This window comes from Oryzias latipes, chromosome 4 (assembly GCF_053564925.1).
Source record: "Oryzias latipes strain Hd-rR chromosome 4, Olatipes_Hd-rR_3.1".
Taxonomy (NCBI): Eukaryota; Metazoa; Chordata; class Actinopteri; order Beloniformes; family Adrianichthyidae; genus Oryzias; species Oryzias latipes.
The window spans coordinates 21,945,864-21,963,858 of NC_136240.1; the positions used below are offsets into that span (position 1 = coordinate 21,945,864).

At 44.0% G+C, this 17,995-nt stretch overlaps 1 protein-coding gene across 5 annotated transcripts in view; it reads right to left on the reverse strand.

The window, feature by feature from the left end:
* The window catches only part of LOC144991910 (complement factor H-like), a 245,652-nt gene that overhangs the window by 19,400 nt on the left and 208,257 nt on the right, over positions 1–17,995 (reverse strand). For 3 of the 5 annotated variants that reach the window (XM_078946119.1, XM_078946121.1, XM_078946125.1), the window contains 5 exons: positions 17,245–17,424; positions 16,913–17,098; positions 16,036–16,209; positions 12,139–12,312; positions 10,028–10,480 (listed from right to left, as the gene is read on the reverse strand). In XM_078946119.1, coding sequence (XP_078802245.1) covers positions 10,287–10,480; positions 12,139–12,312; positions 16,036–16,209; positions 16,913–17,098; positions 17,245–17,424 — 908 coding nt within the window. In that variant the 3' untranslated portion in view covers positions 10,028–10,286. Of the gene's footprint in view, positions 1–10,027; positions 10,481–12,138; positions 12,313–16,035; positions 16,210–16,912; positions 17,099–17,244; positions 17,425–17,995 lie in introns of those variants that run through there. The other 2 variants (XM_078946123.1, XM_078946122.1) reach the window with 1 other exon arrangement.

Here is a 17,995-nt window from a genome sequence, read left to right on the forward strand (position 1 = left end):
TTTTTCTTTTTCCCACCTCTTCTTAATTAACGTAAACTGTATTTTTTATTTATTTTAACTGTGTGTGGGGGTTAATTTAAAATAAAGGAAAAAAATAATAAAATAAGGTTGTAATGTTTAAATTCAAATTATTCTTAGTAGGAAAATTCTAATGTTAAATTCCTGTTAAGTGGAGGCACCGCCGATTTCCAGTATTGTTTTTTGTATTAAATTAAGTGATTTTTGTATTTCCTGTTACCCCTAACTAAATCAAATTAGACGAATCCAGGACACCGCCCTTAGTAATACGACTTAATAACAGAGGGTTATTCGTCTAGTTACATGGGATAGGTGTTACAGATGGAAATGGCGCCAGTAACGCTGGCGATCGAGTTGGCCCCAGAAGGAAGCGGAGAGGAGGTTGGTGGAACTGAGTGGCAGGAGATCCAGGCTGCGGACGCGGATATACAAACTGTAAAAGGACTTCTGGAGACTCAGACTGTGCCAAGCAAGTCCGAACGTCTGGCATTACCCCTCAGAGCTCGGCAGTTGTTGCAACAACATAAGAGACTCGAGGTGAGGGACAACATACTCTGCCGTCAAGTCATTAATCCTTTTACGCATGAGTCGAGCTTTCAGATCGTGTGCCCAAGTGCTAAGAGTCACGAAGTCTGGAAGAAGATGCACGAGGCCACTGCGCATGCTGGTGTCGACCGAACTCTAGCTGGACTTCGTCAACGGTTCTTTTGGCCCAACATGGAAAGAGAGGTGCGTCAGTTCCATCAGGGTTGTGTCTCTTGTAACCTGCAGAAAGAGCAAGTAAAACCTAGGGCGCCGTTGAATCCAATAGCAGTGTCATACCCACTCGAAATAGTGGGTATTGACTTTTTGTCATTAGGTCGGCCTACAGATATTTATCCAAATATCTTGGTTGCAACTGACCTGTTCACCCGATTTGCCTGGGCTATCCCTACACGGGACCAGACTGCTCAGACTACGGTTAAGGCCCTTTGGACTAATGTTATTCAGCCTTTTGGCTGTCCGGCTAGGTTCCATTCGGATCAAGGACCCAATTTTGAGTCCACACTAATGAAAGAGCTGTGTGAGACGTATGGCATAGCTAAGAGTCGCACTACGCCATACCATCCTGCCGGTAATGGTGGCGTGGAACGGTTTAACCGAACTTTGCTGGGCATGCTCCGTTCGTTGGAGGCCTCAAAACAAAACCGCTGGCATGAGTATTTACCAGAACTATTGCAGGCTTACAATAATACCAGGCATAGTGTGACAGGCTACACCCCGGCTTTCCTTATGTTTGGTCGACATTTAAGACTGCCGGTGGATGTAGTACTCAATGTGGGCCCACAACAGAGAAGCCATGACTTGGGTGGCTGGGTAGTCGATCATCAAAAGAGGCTCTCATTTGCATATAGCCTAGTAAGGAAAAGGGTAGACAAGGCCACATTGCAAAGTAAACAGTCCTATGATAGGAAGGTGAATGCTCTGCCACTGGTGCCTGGGGAACGAGTGTGGCTGCGGGACCGAAATAGGCAAGGCAAAGGTAAACTGTGTTCACGGTGGTCCTCGGACCCATATGTTATTTTGGAGACTGTGGGGGACACCGGGGTAGTGTATCGCGTTCAACCAGAAAAAGGAGGACGGGCATTGACCATACACAGAAACTCTTTGAAGGTGTGTACAGCGCCTCTAGTGGAACCCCCCCATGCAGTACAGGAGGACAGGACACAGACACAAACTTGTACGCCACCACTAATTTATGGGTTTCCTCCTGCATCGGCTGGAACGTCGCACCCTGGGGAAGGATATGGTGGACCACGGCGCTCTACAAGGACGACGTTGGGGAGACCACCCCAGCGATATGGGGACTGAACTATGCGCAGGGACTGCTTATGTTAAAATGAGGGGGGATGTTGTGTGGTGAAACCTTTTCCTGTCATTTTTTGCATGCTTTTGTGTTGAAGTTTGTTTTGATGAAGTCTTCTCTGATTTTTGTTTGCATGCTTTTATGTTGGAGTTGGTTTTTGTGTTTTGTGTTGTTTCACCCCCATGAAGACTGAGTCCCAGATTGGACACACCTGGGTGTCCAATCAGTAAGCTGATGGCCCCACCCATAAAGCTGCACTGGCAGCAGGAGAAAGCAGAGAGAGCAGCTGGTAGCTGTTGAAGGACACAGCACTGGGGCAAACTGTGTGGCTGGAGCTGCAGTCGGTGTAGGAGTCTTCTCCAGGACAGGAGTGCCACAGTGCGACATACACTCATAGGCAGGGTGAGGAGCCCTGCCGGTGTGTGAGTATCCTCTACCCTTCCAGTGGCACTCTCACCCTGCATATAGCCAGGCCTGTTTACCCCACACAGCTGAGATACTCGCAGGATCTATCTTCACTCTGCAGGTAGATGTTGGGAGGAACACCCCACCACGCCTGCGAGGGTGGACAAAGACAAGACTGTGGCTGACTGCAGGACCTGTCTCCCTGGTGCTTCATGGACTATTTCTTTTAACTATTTTAACAATGTTTTTATGAGGTCCCTCTTTAAAGTTTTTTTACTGTTTTTACTACCTTTTTAAACATTTGGTCTTGGTTATTTAGGTTTTAACCGTTTGGGCTTTGTCGTGTTGTGGCTGCATGTTTTTATTGGATTAAATTATTGCAGTTTAAAAAACAATTGTTCCTTGGGTTTTCTGTGTGGCGCTCTTCCCCTGGTCCTGAATCTTTTGGGTGTAGCAATTTAACCGGACCCCCCTATTTGGCAAAGGCGGGGCCCGACACAGACACAACACCCGCAGGCCCTGATCCTCATTTCTGGGGACTTTAACCATGCATGCACCCCCTCTCCGCCACCTTGTCCAACTTCACCCAGTATGTGAACTGTCATACAAGGGACAGGAAAACTCTGGACCTTTTATATGCTAACGTCAAGAATGCATATACTTCTGCCCCCCCTCCCCCCTTTAGGACACTCTAATCACAACCTGGTCCATCTCTCCTCTGCTTACACTCCAATGGTGAAACAGCAGAAACCACAGGTTAAAACAGTGAAGATCTGGACTGAGGAGGTAACAGAGCGAATAAGGGACTGTTTAGGCACCACAGACTGGGACTTTCTCTGCACGGGGAGGATATTGACAGTCTTACTGACTGCATCAAGGAGTATGTGAATTTTTGTGTGGAAAACACAGTGCAAACAAAATCAGTGCAGTGTTTTTCCAACAATAAGCCCTGGGTCACTCCTGAGCTGAAGACCCTCCTAAATGAGAAGAAGAGGGCTTTTCTCTCTGGGGACAAGAAGGAGCTACGCAGAGTACAAAGGGACCTGAAATACAAGATCAGAAGGTGCAAGGACAGCTACAGGAAGAAGCTGGAGAAGCGCCTGGAACAGAACAACATCCGTGATGTGTGGTGAGGTCTGAAACACATCTAGGACATGCTGAGGCTGGAAATGGTCGCTAGGTCACAGGTGACCAAGCCTGAGCAAATGAACTGAATCTGTTCTTTAACAGGTTTGATTCTGCCCAGCCCCCAGTCTCCACCCACACGGCCCCCTCTTCACACCTTTCCAGCTCAGGCGTCTCCTCCCAGCTCCAGCTGTTACCACCTCAGCACCAAGCCGTCCACTCTCCCCTTCTTCCAACAGAAGCAAAAGGACCCCCCCAACGACTCACAGCACCAGACCAGCCACCGCCCACCCACCCTCCAACCCCCCTCTGCCTCACCCTGAATCAGGTTAGGATGGAGTTAAGGAGAACAAAGGCCAGGAAGGCAACAGGCCCTGACAACATCACCTCCAGGCTCCTCAGGGATTGTACAGACCAGCTCTGTGAGGTGATGATGTTCATATTTAATATGAGCCTCAGACTGGAGAAGGTACCAGTCCTCTGGAGGACTTCCTGCCTGGTTCCGGTTCCAAAGGTACCTCGTCCTACGGAACTGAACCACTTCAGACCTGTCGCCTTGACTTCCCACCTGATGAAGGCTATGGAGAGGTCCATCCGCAGCCATCTCCGCACCTAGGTGAGCTCAGCACTGGACCCGCTGCAATTTGCATATGGACCAGGCATCGGGGTGGATGATGCCATCATCTACCTGCAGCATCGGGCCCTGTCTCACCTGGAGGCCCCTGGGAGCACTGTGAGAGTCATGTTTTTTTTTATTTCTCCAGTGCTTTCAACACAATTCAGCCATCACTGCTGAGGAGGAAGCTGGAGGTTGCAGGTGTGGACCAAGATGTCACTGCTTGGACCATCAACTACCTCACAGACAGACCACAGTTTGTGAGGCTGCATGACTGTGTGTCTGATGTGGTGATCTGCAGCATGGGGGCACCTCAAGGGACTGTGCTCTCCCCATTCCTGTTTACCCTGTACACATCAGACTTCATCTACGACTCCCACCACTGTCATCTGCAGAAGTTCTCAGATGACAGTGCCATTGTGGGCTGTGTATCAGGGGGGGACGAGCAGGAGTACAGGGGGGGGGGGGGGGGTCATCTCTGACTTTGTTGGCTGGTGTGAAGTTAACCAACTGCTGCTTAACACCAGCAAGACAAAGGAGCTGATCCTGGACTTCAGGAGGTCCTCACCACCACACTCACCGGTGAACATCCAGGGTTCAGACATTGAGGTCGTGGACACTTTTAAATACCTGGGTGTTCACCTGAACAACAGACTGGACTGGTCCAACAACACGGATGCTCTGTACAGGAGGGGTCAGAGTGGCCTCCATCTGCTGAGGAGACTTAGGTCGTTCGGCATGTGCAGACAGCTGCTGAGGACCTTTTACGACACTGAGGTGGCCTCAGTGGTCCTTTATGGAGTTGTGTGCTGGGCAGGGGGCAGTACAGGCAGAGACATGGGGAGGCTTAACAAACTGGTTAGGAAGGCCGGTTCTGTCTTGGGCTGCACACTTGAGTCCATTGAGGAGGTGGCGGACAGGAGGATGTTAGCTAAGCTGACATCCATCATGGATAACCCCTCCCACCCCCTGCACCAAACTGTAGAGGAGCTGACCAGCTCCTTCAGCACTAGACTGTTACACCCACAGTGCAAGAAGGAGCGCTACCGCAGGTCATTCCTCCCCACAGCCATCAGACTGTACAACACAGTGTTACAGTGACACTCCACGGTCCCAGGGGTGTTTTTTTTCATTCACTCATTTATTTATTTTCTTTTGTTGTAGTTGTTGTTTTTGAATTTTAAATATTTTTTTGTTCCTGAACAGTTGTTTGTTTTTAGTGTGAACTTCATTCATCAAAACTTCACATCTTCATTAATCAAAAAAAAAAAGAAGTTTTTTTTACACATTTTTTACAGTTAATATGTTTTGCAGACCACATGTTTTTTTACACTTTTGCAGCTGTATTTATTTAATATTTAATATTTATTTCTTTATTTGATAAGAATCTCAATTTTGATAATAATTATTCATGATAATTTTAGTAATATTTTTAATTATTTAATATAAATGTCATTTGTGATGTCCTTTATTGATGTTATATTATATAGATTATTTCTGAATCTCGTGTTGCTGCCACAGATAAATGAAATTTCCCCATTGTGGGATTAATAAAGTCATCTATCTATCTAACCATGATGGTGGGCTTCTTCCTTGGTAGAATGTTTTTAATTCCCAATGAACTGACCATTGGTGGCTGAAAGAGTTTACAGGAAACAATGCACAATGACATCATTAGTGGATGACAGTGCATCCTTAAAAATGTGGTTGGAAACAGATAAATGGAAACATCAACAGTATGGCTGCGCACATAAACACAATGAAGCATTTGTAGCAAACTGCTATGATGCTAAGAGGAGGACATGAGACAAACTGCTGGACATCACTGAGAATGACAGTTCCCCCCTGCACACTGTCTTCTTCAACTTGTTGAGTGATAGACAGTTCCTCCCCTGATGGAGAACAAACAGACTCAAGAGCTCCTTTGTCCCACATGCCGTCAAACATTACAACTCCTCACTTAGAGTCTAAAGGAAGTAGAGTATGTAGTACTTTTTAATATTTCTCTATTGCTTGATTTGTAAAATGTGCCATATCTGCTGTCTGTATTTAACCTGAGAATCCACAAGGGATCAATAAAGTCTATGTATTTATTTTCCTTCGTTAAATAGAAAATATTGAATCCTTTGTTACTGTTTTCATCTTTAAATTCTCAGATTTGTGTCAATGTTAAATATAATTTTGCAGTATGTATAGATTTGCAGGGCCTATGTTTTTAGTGTCTGTGTGTTACAGATAATATAAGCTCTTGTAAAACAGTGTTGCAAAACTATAACCACAAAAAAGGACAATATTTTCATTAAAAAAATATAGACTTAGTTTTACTCTATAGAATTTTAAAGACTCATATTGACTCTGAGGTTTACCAAAATTAAAGTAAAAATAAATAACTAAATGAAAAAAAAGAATAATTGATTTAGGCAGAACTTGATGAATAACAAAGTTACATTTTAGGAGTTATTTTTAGATGTACAAATTTCTTATATTTTAACACTCAAAGTATTTTATATATTTTATATATTTTAAGACTTTTCAAGATTTTAGAAAAACATTTATCTACTAGCAATACAATACAATAATTTAAGTTTGACAAATCCTTACCAAGAGAACCAAGAGAACTCATAATCAACACTTGAAAATGTTTTATAGAGGTTATTTATTGTATTCACAACCAAACATTTCTGGGGCAGATGTGGTGCAGAGGTAGAGTAATCAAACCATGACCAAAAAGTTGCAGGTTCAGTTCCTCACCTTGCCTGCCCATGTGTCAGTATCCCTGGGCAGGTCATTTAGCCTACATTTTTTCTGGTGGTTACACGTTGGTGCAAGTGTTAGTGGAACCGCCGTCAGTGTGTGAATGTTTTTGTTGTTGAATGAGACTGTAAAGGGTTTTGGGCCTTCAAGGAAGGTAGGAAAGCGTCATAAGAACACCATCTACCAATTATACAAACTGACAACACATGTAGGATACAGTGAAAACATAGACTCATACACAATGAGGAAGAGGAGCATTTTTTAGCATTTAACTACATAGAGCCCATAACAAGTCACAAGCACATTATTGTGTTCTTGGAAAAAAGACCTAAAAGGTCTTTTTTTCTCTCTCTGTGTTTTTAGATATCTCTGCATGATGCCTGTTCAAACTCTTCCCGGTGTTTGTGATATATTCAGAAAACACTTGGTACATTATATATTTTTTTTAGTTTTCACAGATAGAAAATGAAACTATCAAAGTGTTTTATGAAAAACACCAATACTGCTCATGTCCAGAAAAAGATAAAGATTTCATGTATTTCTAAAGACAGAATCCTGCTATATTTGAGTTCGAACCGGTTATAAGTTTTTAAAGGGCCTATGTCAGGGGTCACGAACCTTTTTGAAACTGAGAGCTACTTCATGGGTACTGAGTCATACGAAGGGCTACCAGTTTGATAGGCTCTCCTGAAATAACTAATTTGCTCGGTGTCCCTTTAGTAATTCACTAACAATGATTAATGTGACTCATAAATGTGAAAAGGTGAATCACTTTAATAATCTCTCACAATAATTATCAATAATGATCATAAGCCAGGAAACAAATATTAATATTCAGCCCTTTATTAAAATCAGTAATTGTTACATTTTCCGATGATAACTTACATCACTACATTTCATAGGAAAACTGTTCAATTTTCACTACATTGCACCATGTTTATCAATAATGTAATGTTAAAGAAAAATCAACTTACATATTTTCAAATCTTTTCACTTTTTGAACTGATGACCAACTACTACTGTCATGAAGACACTTTTATATTGAACACATTTCTTCAACATTTTAATTTCATGCCATGTTTCCACCGACAACATCTGGTATCTTTTGTTGTTAGGTTTAACCCAAGTCTGTTTATGACATCTCTGTACCTTTCTACGACTTTGTCAAATGTCTCAGATGTGGAAGCAATGGTATTTGATGATGCAGTGGTAATGCAGACATTTGGGGAAGTCTGGGTCAGCTTTGACGAGTGAGCGATGTTTTAACGTGCACGCGTGGCTGAATGTCCGTCACTGATCCTCACTCATCTAAAAACCTTCTGAAAAATTTCTGATACTTTGTAAAACATTTATTAAAATTTAAAGAACATGTTATAATTCAACACAGAGTTGTATTTATTTATTCAGAGCAATTGACCAAACCACTCTCATTCGTCATTCATACTGGTTATTGCCAGTATCTTCTTCATCCTATCAGGATATTTTCCAGTTGCTTCTAAATCAGCTGATGTCATTTCTCTGTGCAGGGACCCAAACTACAGTTACAGCGATTCAGGAAACGCTGGAACCAGCTGTTGGAAGTCGACATGCCGGCCTACTCTTCATCTCCGCCCACCCTGCACTTTATCTCCGCCCGCCTTTCTCAGAAATTTGCGCACCATCTCAATTAAAGCATGTGAAACCACAAATATTGAAACAGGAATAAGTGGGGGGAACACTGTATAATGAACATATTTTTAAGATACTGTCATTTTTTAATCTATGCATAGGGTGTATAAAAGTACGATTTAAAAATAATAGTGTAGTGACCGTCACACACCCATTCGTCTGCTGTCAGATCTGGCAGCGCAAAGGATTATGGGATGCAATTTCTTCTGCTGGTTTTGGCCTGATCTGAGTGGGTGTGTGGGTTTAATCTATGTGTTTTATGTCTGACTGTTCTTCCGTTCGGTGTTAGTTATTTTACCCTGGTGGTTTATTTTGTCCTGCATCGTAAGTGAGGAGGGGGGCGAGGAGAATGACCCCACTGCATGTCACGCTGTTCGAGGTCAATAAAAAGAAACCAATTCTGCAAAGTTCCTATCTCTGCCTCGTTCTTCGTAGCGTTGCTACAATAGCAACATAATAATTTAGACTCAGCTCATTGGTGAGTTGTGCTGTTTTTAGAAAAGGCCTGCGGGTGACTTATGTGGCCACGGGGGGGCTACCTGGTGCCAATGGCAACTGTGTTGGTGACCCCTGGTCTATACCATGCAATTCTTAAGCCCGTTGTAGTAAACGATATCCATGCATATGATAATATATTATCTCGGGAACAAAAAAAGAACGACTTTTAAAATGAAATTTGAGTTGATTTCGTAGCTCATTTTTAGAAGTAAGACGACTCCATTTCTTGGGCACCGGCTTTCGTTCCATGTGGGTGCCGCCCATTTCATGACAACTCGATCTCGCCCACAAAAACAGACAACATCTAAACTTTGTGAAGATGGATTTGAATATTGTGGAAATAAAAGGAAAGAGTTTTTGTCAATCACCACTAGCTCAGCAGAGAAAGTAAGTGTTTGTGTTAGCCTGGGGGCGGTGCTGGCAGCGCAGACTCTACCTGGAAGGGGCTGTTCTCAGCGGCCTATGTCAGATCGTGAGAACCCGCTTGTTTTAGTGGAATGGGAGGGGCTGCTGCTAAGAGCACAGATTTTTAAAGGAATACTCAGAAATGTGTGAATGGATCAAAGTATTGCTTCTATTTGTGAGGAATGAAGAGAAATAAACATTGGGGCGACAGTGGCTCAGGTGGTTGAGCAGGTCGTCCAATGATCAAAGGGTTGGCGGTTCGATCCCCACTCCCACCAGCCAAACATCACCGTGTCCTTGGGCAAGACACTTCACCCCCCCTGCCTCCACCGTGGCCTCCACCGTGGCCTCCACCGGTGTGTGAATGTGCATGAATTGGGCCCCTCTGACCACTGATGGTCAGAGGGGCCGTAGGCCAAAATGGCAGCCACACCTCTGTCAGTCTGCCCCAGGGCAGCTGTGGCTACAACAGTAGCCTACCATCACCAAGTATGAATGAGGAATGAATGAATAACAGACACAATGTAAGCACTTTGAGCATCTGGAAAAGCACAGAAAAATCCAGTCCATTATTATTATTACAATACACTTAAAACCTCAAAAAAATTTTACATGGTAGAGGCCCTAAAAAAGATATTTTCTTTAAATGTTTGACATCTACTAAATGATTTGCGCACAAAATAGACAATACATTTGAGAAAATGTATATTTTAATTCTGTGTATAGGACATTAGAAAAGACCAGGACATTTGTTGATACAAGACAGTTTGATCTTCATTGAAAAAAAATGACAATCAAAAACAATTTAAAAGGTGTTGAAAAGCTTTTCGAATAATTTGATTTTGAATCTGAAAGGAATTAATCTGCCTACAAAAGTTTAATATTAATGGCTCATAGCATATTATGAGCTTGTCAGGCTGGAGAAATCATACCAAGCTCTTTGAAAGCCTTTTACACACAGGTGGGTAACTGAATCACACCCTCAATACACTGCTGGCGCATAGCAACCCTACCATCATGTCTTTTTCCAGATTTACATTTGAATGTAAGGTGATCGTTATGTTGTGAATATATTTTGTCCAGCCAATCTTTTTGAAGCACAAGATTATTTCTGTCCATCTCTTCTTGAGTCATGGTGCACGGTTCTGGGAAATAAATAAATTGTGTTATACTATAGTAAAAGATACTTAAAAAACAACAACAAACAAACAAAAACACACACACCCACACAACACCAAACATATGTATACATACATTACTGACACCATTTTTTTTGTAATTAAGATTGCACTCCTTAATAAAATTCTGAGAAATATATACATCTAATACACAATGCGTTGAAAATTGTTTTGCAAGTAATATTTTTTAATGATTCTTTTCAATACTCAGTGCACAGTCAGCATAATTTTCAAGTTAAAAACCTTTAGAGTATACATTATATGTTATTGAGCAAACTTCATAACAGTAATTTTTTTCAAAAAGAAAAAAAGTCCACAAGAAACTAAAAACGATCGTTTTTTGAATTTGGTCATATTTACTGAAATCAAAAGCTATTCTAATCAAAAACATCTTAAAAACAGGTTATATTTTAACATAGGACTCCTACTTTTGGAGCAGCTTCACAATTCAATTGAACTTGTAAGTTTTTGGAGAGTTTCTGCTTAAATCTCTTTGCAGGATGGCAGAATGGGAGAGCTTCTGTTTGGTTGTGAACTGTCTCCCACACTCATAGATATTTTGCTTGCGGATGCTCCAAAGAATCTCAAAAGGGTAGAGGTCAAAGGACGATGGGGGCCATGCCGTCAGTTTATGCCTTTTTATGCTTAAAGCAGCCAATGATGCAGAGATATTCCTAATAGCGTGAGATGGGGCATTATCATGCATGAAGATGGTTTTGTTATCAGTGGTCAATCAGAAACTCCACATACTTTCTAGAAGTAATTTTTCCCACCTACAGGACCAGCTCTCTCCACATGATTCTGGCCCAAAATATGACTCTGCCATTTGCTGACATCAAAACCCTGTTAGGACAGGGTGACCATCCGCCAATCACCTTTTCCTCCATCCATCTGGACCATCCAAAGATATATGGCATTCATCCGTGAACAAGACTGTTTGAAAATTAGTCCTTATGTCTTTCTTGGCCCACTGCCGTCGTTTCTGTTGTGAATGTTGTTTAAGGGTGGCCAAATAGAAGGTTATGTATGCTAATTACTAATAATAACTGCAAGCCTCTGGAGGATCCTACACCTTGATGTGCGTGGACTCCAGAGACATTAGCACATTCAAATATGGGTTTGCTGATATGTAATGGTATTTTAGCAGCTGCTCTCTTAATTTGATGCCCGAACTCTTGTGTGCCAGAATCAGCCTCAAATCTCCTAATACTATGAAGATCACGTTTAAGTTTCTTGAAATATCAAAGGTTTTTATACCATGTCCAAGGTATTTAACTATTTTACGCTGTTTGGCAGCAGAGACATCCTTTTTCTTTCCCATATTGCTTGAACATGTTGGTCTTCCTAACAATGTTAAATGCCATCCTTTAGTAGGTTTTCCTTAAATGGAATGTGATGTTTTATAGTGCTTTCTAAATTAATGAATTTTTTCAGTTAATTTTTTTAATAATGTACATTTTTGTTACCACTAGAACAGTGACGTTTTTAGCATTTTCATGTTGTTTACTCCTTAATAATACACTTGTGATGTGAATTTGATTATCATTAGAAATATTATTATGCTTGTTTTGAAAAACAAGAGCTGAGGATCCTAAAAAAAAAAAAGATTATGAAGTTGAACTTACTGATGCATCTTACACGTCCAGTCCATTGTCCATTCCTGCAGGTTAGTGGCCCTCCTTCCATTATATAGTAACTTGGACAAACATATTCAACTGTCTCACCCTCTTGGTATTCAGGTTTAGTTCTCATTATATCTCCATCTTCAATTGGGGGTGGAGGTGAACATAGACGTTTATCTACAAGAATGTGGGAAATTTAAAAAGATTTTTCAGTAATGTTTATCCGCTGTAAATAAAAATTCATACTTAATTTTGATGTTTGGACTAATTCAAGGTTTCATTTCACAATCTAGGAGAAGGCTACAAGTTAAAAAGAGTACTCGTGAGACACACATGTAAAGATTAGGGTTAGTTATATTGCTGTGTGTATTTAGACAAACAGGCATTACTGTTTGTTTGATAAGATAAATCCCGTGGATGTTTTTTTCTTCAAATTCAGAATTTTGACTTTTGTAAAAATGGATTGACATAAAAAGAAACAAAGAAACCAACCTAGCTAAAACGTCATTGAAAAAGAAATTGGTTTAATGTGAAAATCTGGGTCAGATAATGTTTTTAACAAACGGTTTAATTGAAAGACAGAGTACAGTATGAAAACACTAAAATTTTTTTTTTTTTTTTACTTGTCCTGTCCAACAGCTAGGCAAACAGATGAGAGCTGAGGGCCTCTTGTGTTGGACATATTTTATTTTAACAAGAGGGGTTATTCATCTTCAGACAGACCAAAGGTATGTCTGAATAAACCCCTTTTGTAATTGAGGCCAAACTTTATTAATTTCAATCATGTTTGAAAATCTTTGGTGTTGGACCGGACGGAAAAGGAAAGAGGGGAAGAAGAGAGAGGGACGTTAGAGAGAGGGGGGGGTAGGAGGGTGATAATAGGAGGGGAAGGGGGGTAAGACCATGAAGCAGCATAGAGCAGGCAGGTTTACTGGTTGTTTATCGTTACGGTACGGTTCAAATGTAGTACAAAAAGGGCGGGGCCTGTTCACACACACTCAAATATTATCAACACACCTGCTAGCCGCAAAAATGTCCACATGTCAACATGCACACAAAACAGATAGTGTTCACGAACGCATACCTATGCCTTTAAACCAACTAGTGTGAAATCTTTCATTCAATCATGCAAACTATTAGTGCAAAGGTGAGCTAACACCTGTGCTCAGGTGAGTGTTTATGTTCTTCTAAAATGGATGGTGGAATGTGAAAAGAAGGAGGAGGAGCGCCCAGCCACCCCCACACCCATACCCCCGCCGCAGCAGCAGCGGCAGCCGGAGCCCCCCCAACGCCACACGGGAACAGGCAGGGAACAACCGCCCCCCGGGCGACCAAGACCGCCACCCAGGCCAGGGCCAGCAGGACCGCCGCGAGGCCCCCAGAGCCAGAGAGCAGGGAGGCGCAGAGGGAAAGAGAGCGCCGCCCCAGCCCAGCCAGGAAAGCAGCCCCCCGCCGCGCCGGAAGAGCCCAACGCAGGGCCCCACCGGAGAGGGACGCCCACAGCCCCAGACGAGCACCCCACCACCACCCAGGAGTTCCGGGCATCCCCCCGCCCCGACCCCAGGTACGAGCCAGGACCCCCCAAGGGAGACCCGCTCCGCACTCCAGGCAGCCACCCACCCGGCCCACGGTTGGTCCAGGTAGGAGCAAGGCAGGGGCCCGCCGCCCCCGCCCAGGAGGGGGGAACCCCGGGGAAAAAAGGGCGGCCCACAAGGGATGTTATAAATATGGCCCGACCAGGCTCGGCCATGTTGGAAGTTTGGCGGGGCCCAGCGTCCAGGGGCAAGGACCAGGACCCACCCCCCAGGGACACGAACACCCCCGGCTCAGGTGTAATATGAACCCCCCCACCGTGCGGAGAGAGCACCGCCGGGCCCAGGGAGCCGGCACCCAAGGGACACGGCCGCCATCGCCAAGAGGCCCGCACCCCCCACCAGGGAAGGGGTAGGGGACAGATGGACCCAGGTCCCACCTTCCTTGTAAAATGTGTGTGCGTGTATGGGTGTTTGAGAGGGTGTTTGTGTGCATGTGTGTGTGTTTATGTTTGAATGTATATATTGAAGGGGGAGGGGTGTGTGTACTAAGGGGGGTGCAGTTAAAATTGGCGAGTAGGGCACTAAGGGGACATCTCCTGATTACTCACAGTGATGTCCCCTCACCCTCCACACCAAGGGGCCCTAAATGTCTAAGGTGCGGTTAAAATTGGCGGGTAGGGTGCCAGGAGGACATCTGCTGCTTGCTTGCAGTGATGTCCAAGCACCCCCCCTACCAAGGACCCTACATGTCTAAGGTGCAAATAAAACCGAAAGAGGGGGGGCCCACTCCATACGGCAACCATAGGAGGGGGGCCACTCGCAAGTAGCCCCCCCCCAAGGCGCATCGCAGGCTAGACCCCCCACCCCCTCACCCTAATATGAGGTTATATAAGGAAGGGGGTAAGTTGGGGACAGCTGGTAGACTGTCCCCCGGTGGTCAAACAGCCGTCCCCCAGCCCACCCCCAGCAAAGGGGCCAGGGCCACCCAGCCCAGGGGCCCACCCCCGGAGGCGCCGACACCCCAGGCCCGGCACCACCCACCCCACACAGAGAGAGAGGAGCCAGAAAGCGTCGCCCCCCCCCGGAGCAAGCCCAGGCCCCCACCCCCAGACGCCGGCCCTAGAAGAGCTCTGGTCAGGCCTCGACGGGACCGAGGAGGCCAACCGGCCGAGGCAACCACTGATTGCCTCAGCGGAGACCCTGACCCGCTAGCCCCCCCCGACCCGTACTAATAATGGGCCCCCCCTCCCCCCCAGAACGCCCCCCCACAGGACAGGGCCGACAAGCCCCCCACCCCACCCCACCCCAGACCCCGCAGCCGAAGCGGGTGACACCCAGAGCGACCGGGGGCCCCGAGAGGGTTGTCCCGTCCCGTCCCAGAGCCAGGGAAGGGCTGATCCCAGCCCCAGGTGCAGATGGGCAGCCCATCCGGCGCCGCTGGGCCCCCCCCACCCGAGCAGGGCCCCCCGCCAACCCCCCCCAGCACAGGCAAAGGGACCACCCCCCCAAGCCAAGCCAGACCACCACCCCACCCCCCCACCACGCACCCCCACACCCAAGCCCAGAGGACCACGCAGCGCCCCAGCCCGCCCCACCCAGGCACCGGACCCGACCCCCCGACCAACGGAGCCCCCCACCGCCCCCGCCAGGCACCGGAAGCCCCGACCCCCACCCAAAACCACGGCAGAAGGGCAAGGAGCAGCGACGACCAAACCCTCCACCCCCTAAGTCATGGAGTCAACCACAGGAGACCAGAGAGACTGAATTCTTTCAAAGTTACTTGAGCTTTGGGCTGACATTTTTTCCTACACCTTGATGTGCGTGGACTCCAGAGACATTAGCACATTCAAATATGGGTTTGCTGATATGTAATGGTATTTTAGCAGCTGCTCTCTTAATTTGATGCCCGAACTCTTGTGTGCCAGAATCAGCCTCAAATCTCCTAATACTATGAAGATCACGTTTAAGTTTCTTGAAATATCCAAGGTTTTTATACCATGTCCAAGGTATTTAACTATTTTACGCTGTTTGGCAGCAGAGACATCCTTTTTCTTTCCCATATTGCTTGAACATGTTGGTCTTCCTAACAATGTTAAATGCCATCCTTTAGTAGGTTTTCCTTAAATGGAATGTGATGTTTTATAGTGCTTTCTAAATTAATGAATTTTTTCAGTTAATTTTTTTAATAATGTACATTTTTGTTACCACTAGAACAGTGACGTTTTTAGCATTTTCATGTTGTTTACTCCTTAATAATACACTTGTGATGTGAATTTGATTATCATTAGAAATATTATTATGCTTGTTTTGAAAAACAAGAGCTGAGGATCCTAAAAAAAAAAAAAGATTATGAAGTTGAACTTACTGATGCATCTTACACGTCCAGTCCATTGTCCATTCCTGCAGGTTAGTGGCCCTCCTTCCATTATATAGTAACTTGGACAAACATATTCAACTGTCTCACCCTCTTGGTATTCAGGTTTAGTTCTCATTATATCTCCATCTTCAATTGGGGGTGGAGGTGAACATAGACGTTTATCTACAAGAATGTGGGAAATTTAAAAAGATTTTTCAGTAATGTTTATCCGCTGTAAATAAAAATTCATACTTAATTTTGATGTTTGGACTAATTCAAGGTTTCATTTCACAATCTAGGAGAAGGCTACAAGTTAAAAAGAGTACTCGTGAGACACACATGTAAAGATTAGGGTTAGTTATATTGCTGTGTGTATTTAGACAAACAGGCATTACTGTTTGTTTGATAAGATAAATCCCGTGGATGTTTTTTTCTTCAAATTCAGAATTTTGACTTTTGTAAAAATGGATTGACATAAAAAGAAACAAAGAAACCAACCTAGCTAAAACGTCATTGAAAAAGAAATTGGTTTAATGTGAAAATCTGGGTCAGATAATGTTTTTAACAAACGGTTTAATTGAAAGACAGAGTACAGTATGAAAACACTAAAATTTGATATTTTATTTCTTGATGGTAAGTGTCTAGCAAAAAGTAATTGGGCCCCACTTTTACTCTATGTTATAACCTGCTCTAAATCGTTCTTGCAATTTACCAATCTATAGGCTGACAGAACTGTAGACAGCTGAGATGTTTTCCCCTTTTTTGGCCTGTTCATTTTAACTAATTAACATTTCATTGCCTGTTAAAAGTTGTAGTAAACAAGGAGCTCTATTATGAAAAATAAATCACATTAAACACATGAAAGTACACAGAGAAGATCATTTACCTCCACATCTTGGAGGTTGATCACTCCAATCTCCACTTTCCAAACATTCAATCTCTGCATTCCCTTGAAGGAATTTTCCTCGTTGACTGCATTCAAACCTTAACTTTTTTCCCTTCTTAGCTCTTCCTCCCTCTACAGGTGTCATCAGGCGTAGGATTTGCGGTATGTTTGGCATCTCACAAGTTTCTGTAATAAAGAACACACATTTATTGATTTTTAATGATATATATCAAGGAAATAGTAAAGCATTGTAAAAAGTGATTTGCCATTCTAAGTCATCAGAACTATGCAACCCAAATCCATTTTTTCTCACAACATTGAAACAAACATACTGGTGCATGTTGGGAAGGCTGAACTCCAAAGTCCTGTGTCTAAACATTCGATTTCATTAGCCCCTTCAAGTTCAAACTCAGAGAGGCAGTATAAACTTAATTTTCTTCCTGATTTCACTTTGAAGGTGGTTGGAGAGCTTCTTAGACCTGGGCCCAGTTTTGGAACGTTACAAGGACGACCTGCAGTGATTGAAAAAAATAAATAAAAAAAGAAAAGAATTCCAACCATTCAATTAAAAATGTCACTTTACAGTTATTGTTTATTGTTTTGTAATGCTGCCATAAAATAATGGGTATTAACATGATCAACAGTGCTACAGTCCAAATGTGTGTATGGATAAATATAATAAAAATGCAGCGCCCCAGCCCGCCCCACCCAGGCACCGGACCCGACCCCCCGACCAACGGAGCCCCCCACCGCCCCCGCCAGGCACCGGAAGCCCCGACCCCCACCCAAAACCACGGCAGAAGGGCAAGGAGCAGCGACGACCAAACCCTCCACCCCCTAAGTCATGGAGTCAACCACAGGAGACCAGAGAGACTGAATTCTTTCAAAGTTACTTGAGCTTTGGGCTGACATTTTTTCCTACACCTTGATGTGCGTGGACTCCAGAGACATTAGCACATTCAAATATGGGTTTGCTGATATGTAATGGTATTTTAGCAGCTGCTCTCTTAATTTGATGCCCGAACTCTTGTGTGCCAGAATCAGCCTCAAATCTCCTAATACTATGAAGATCACGTTTAAGTT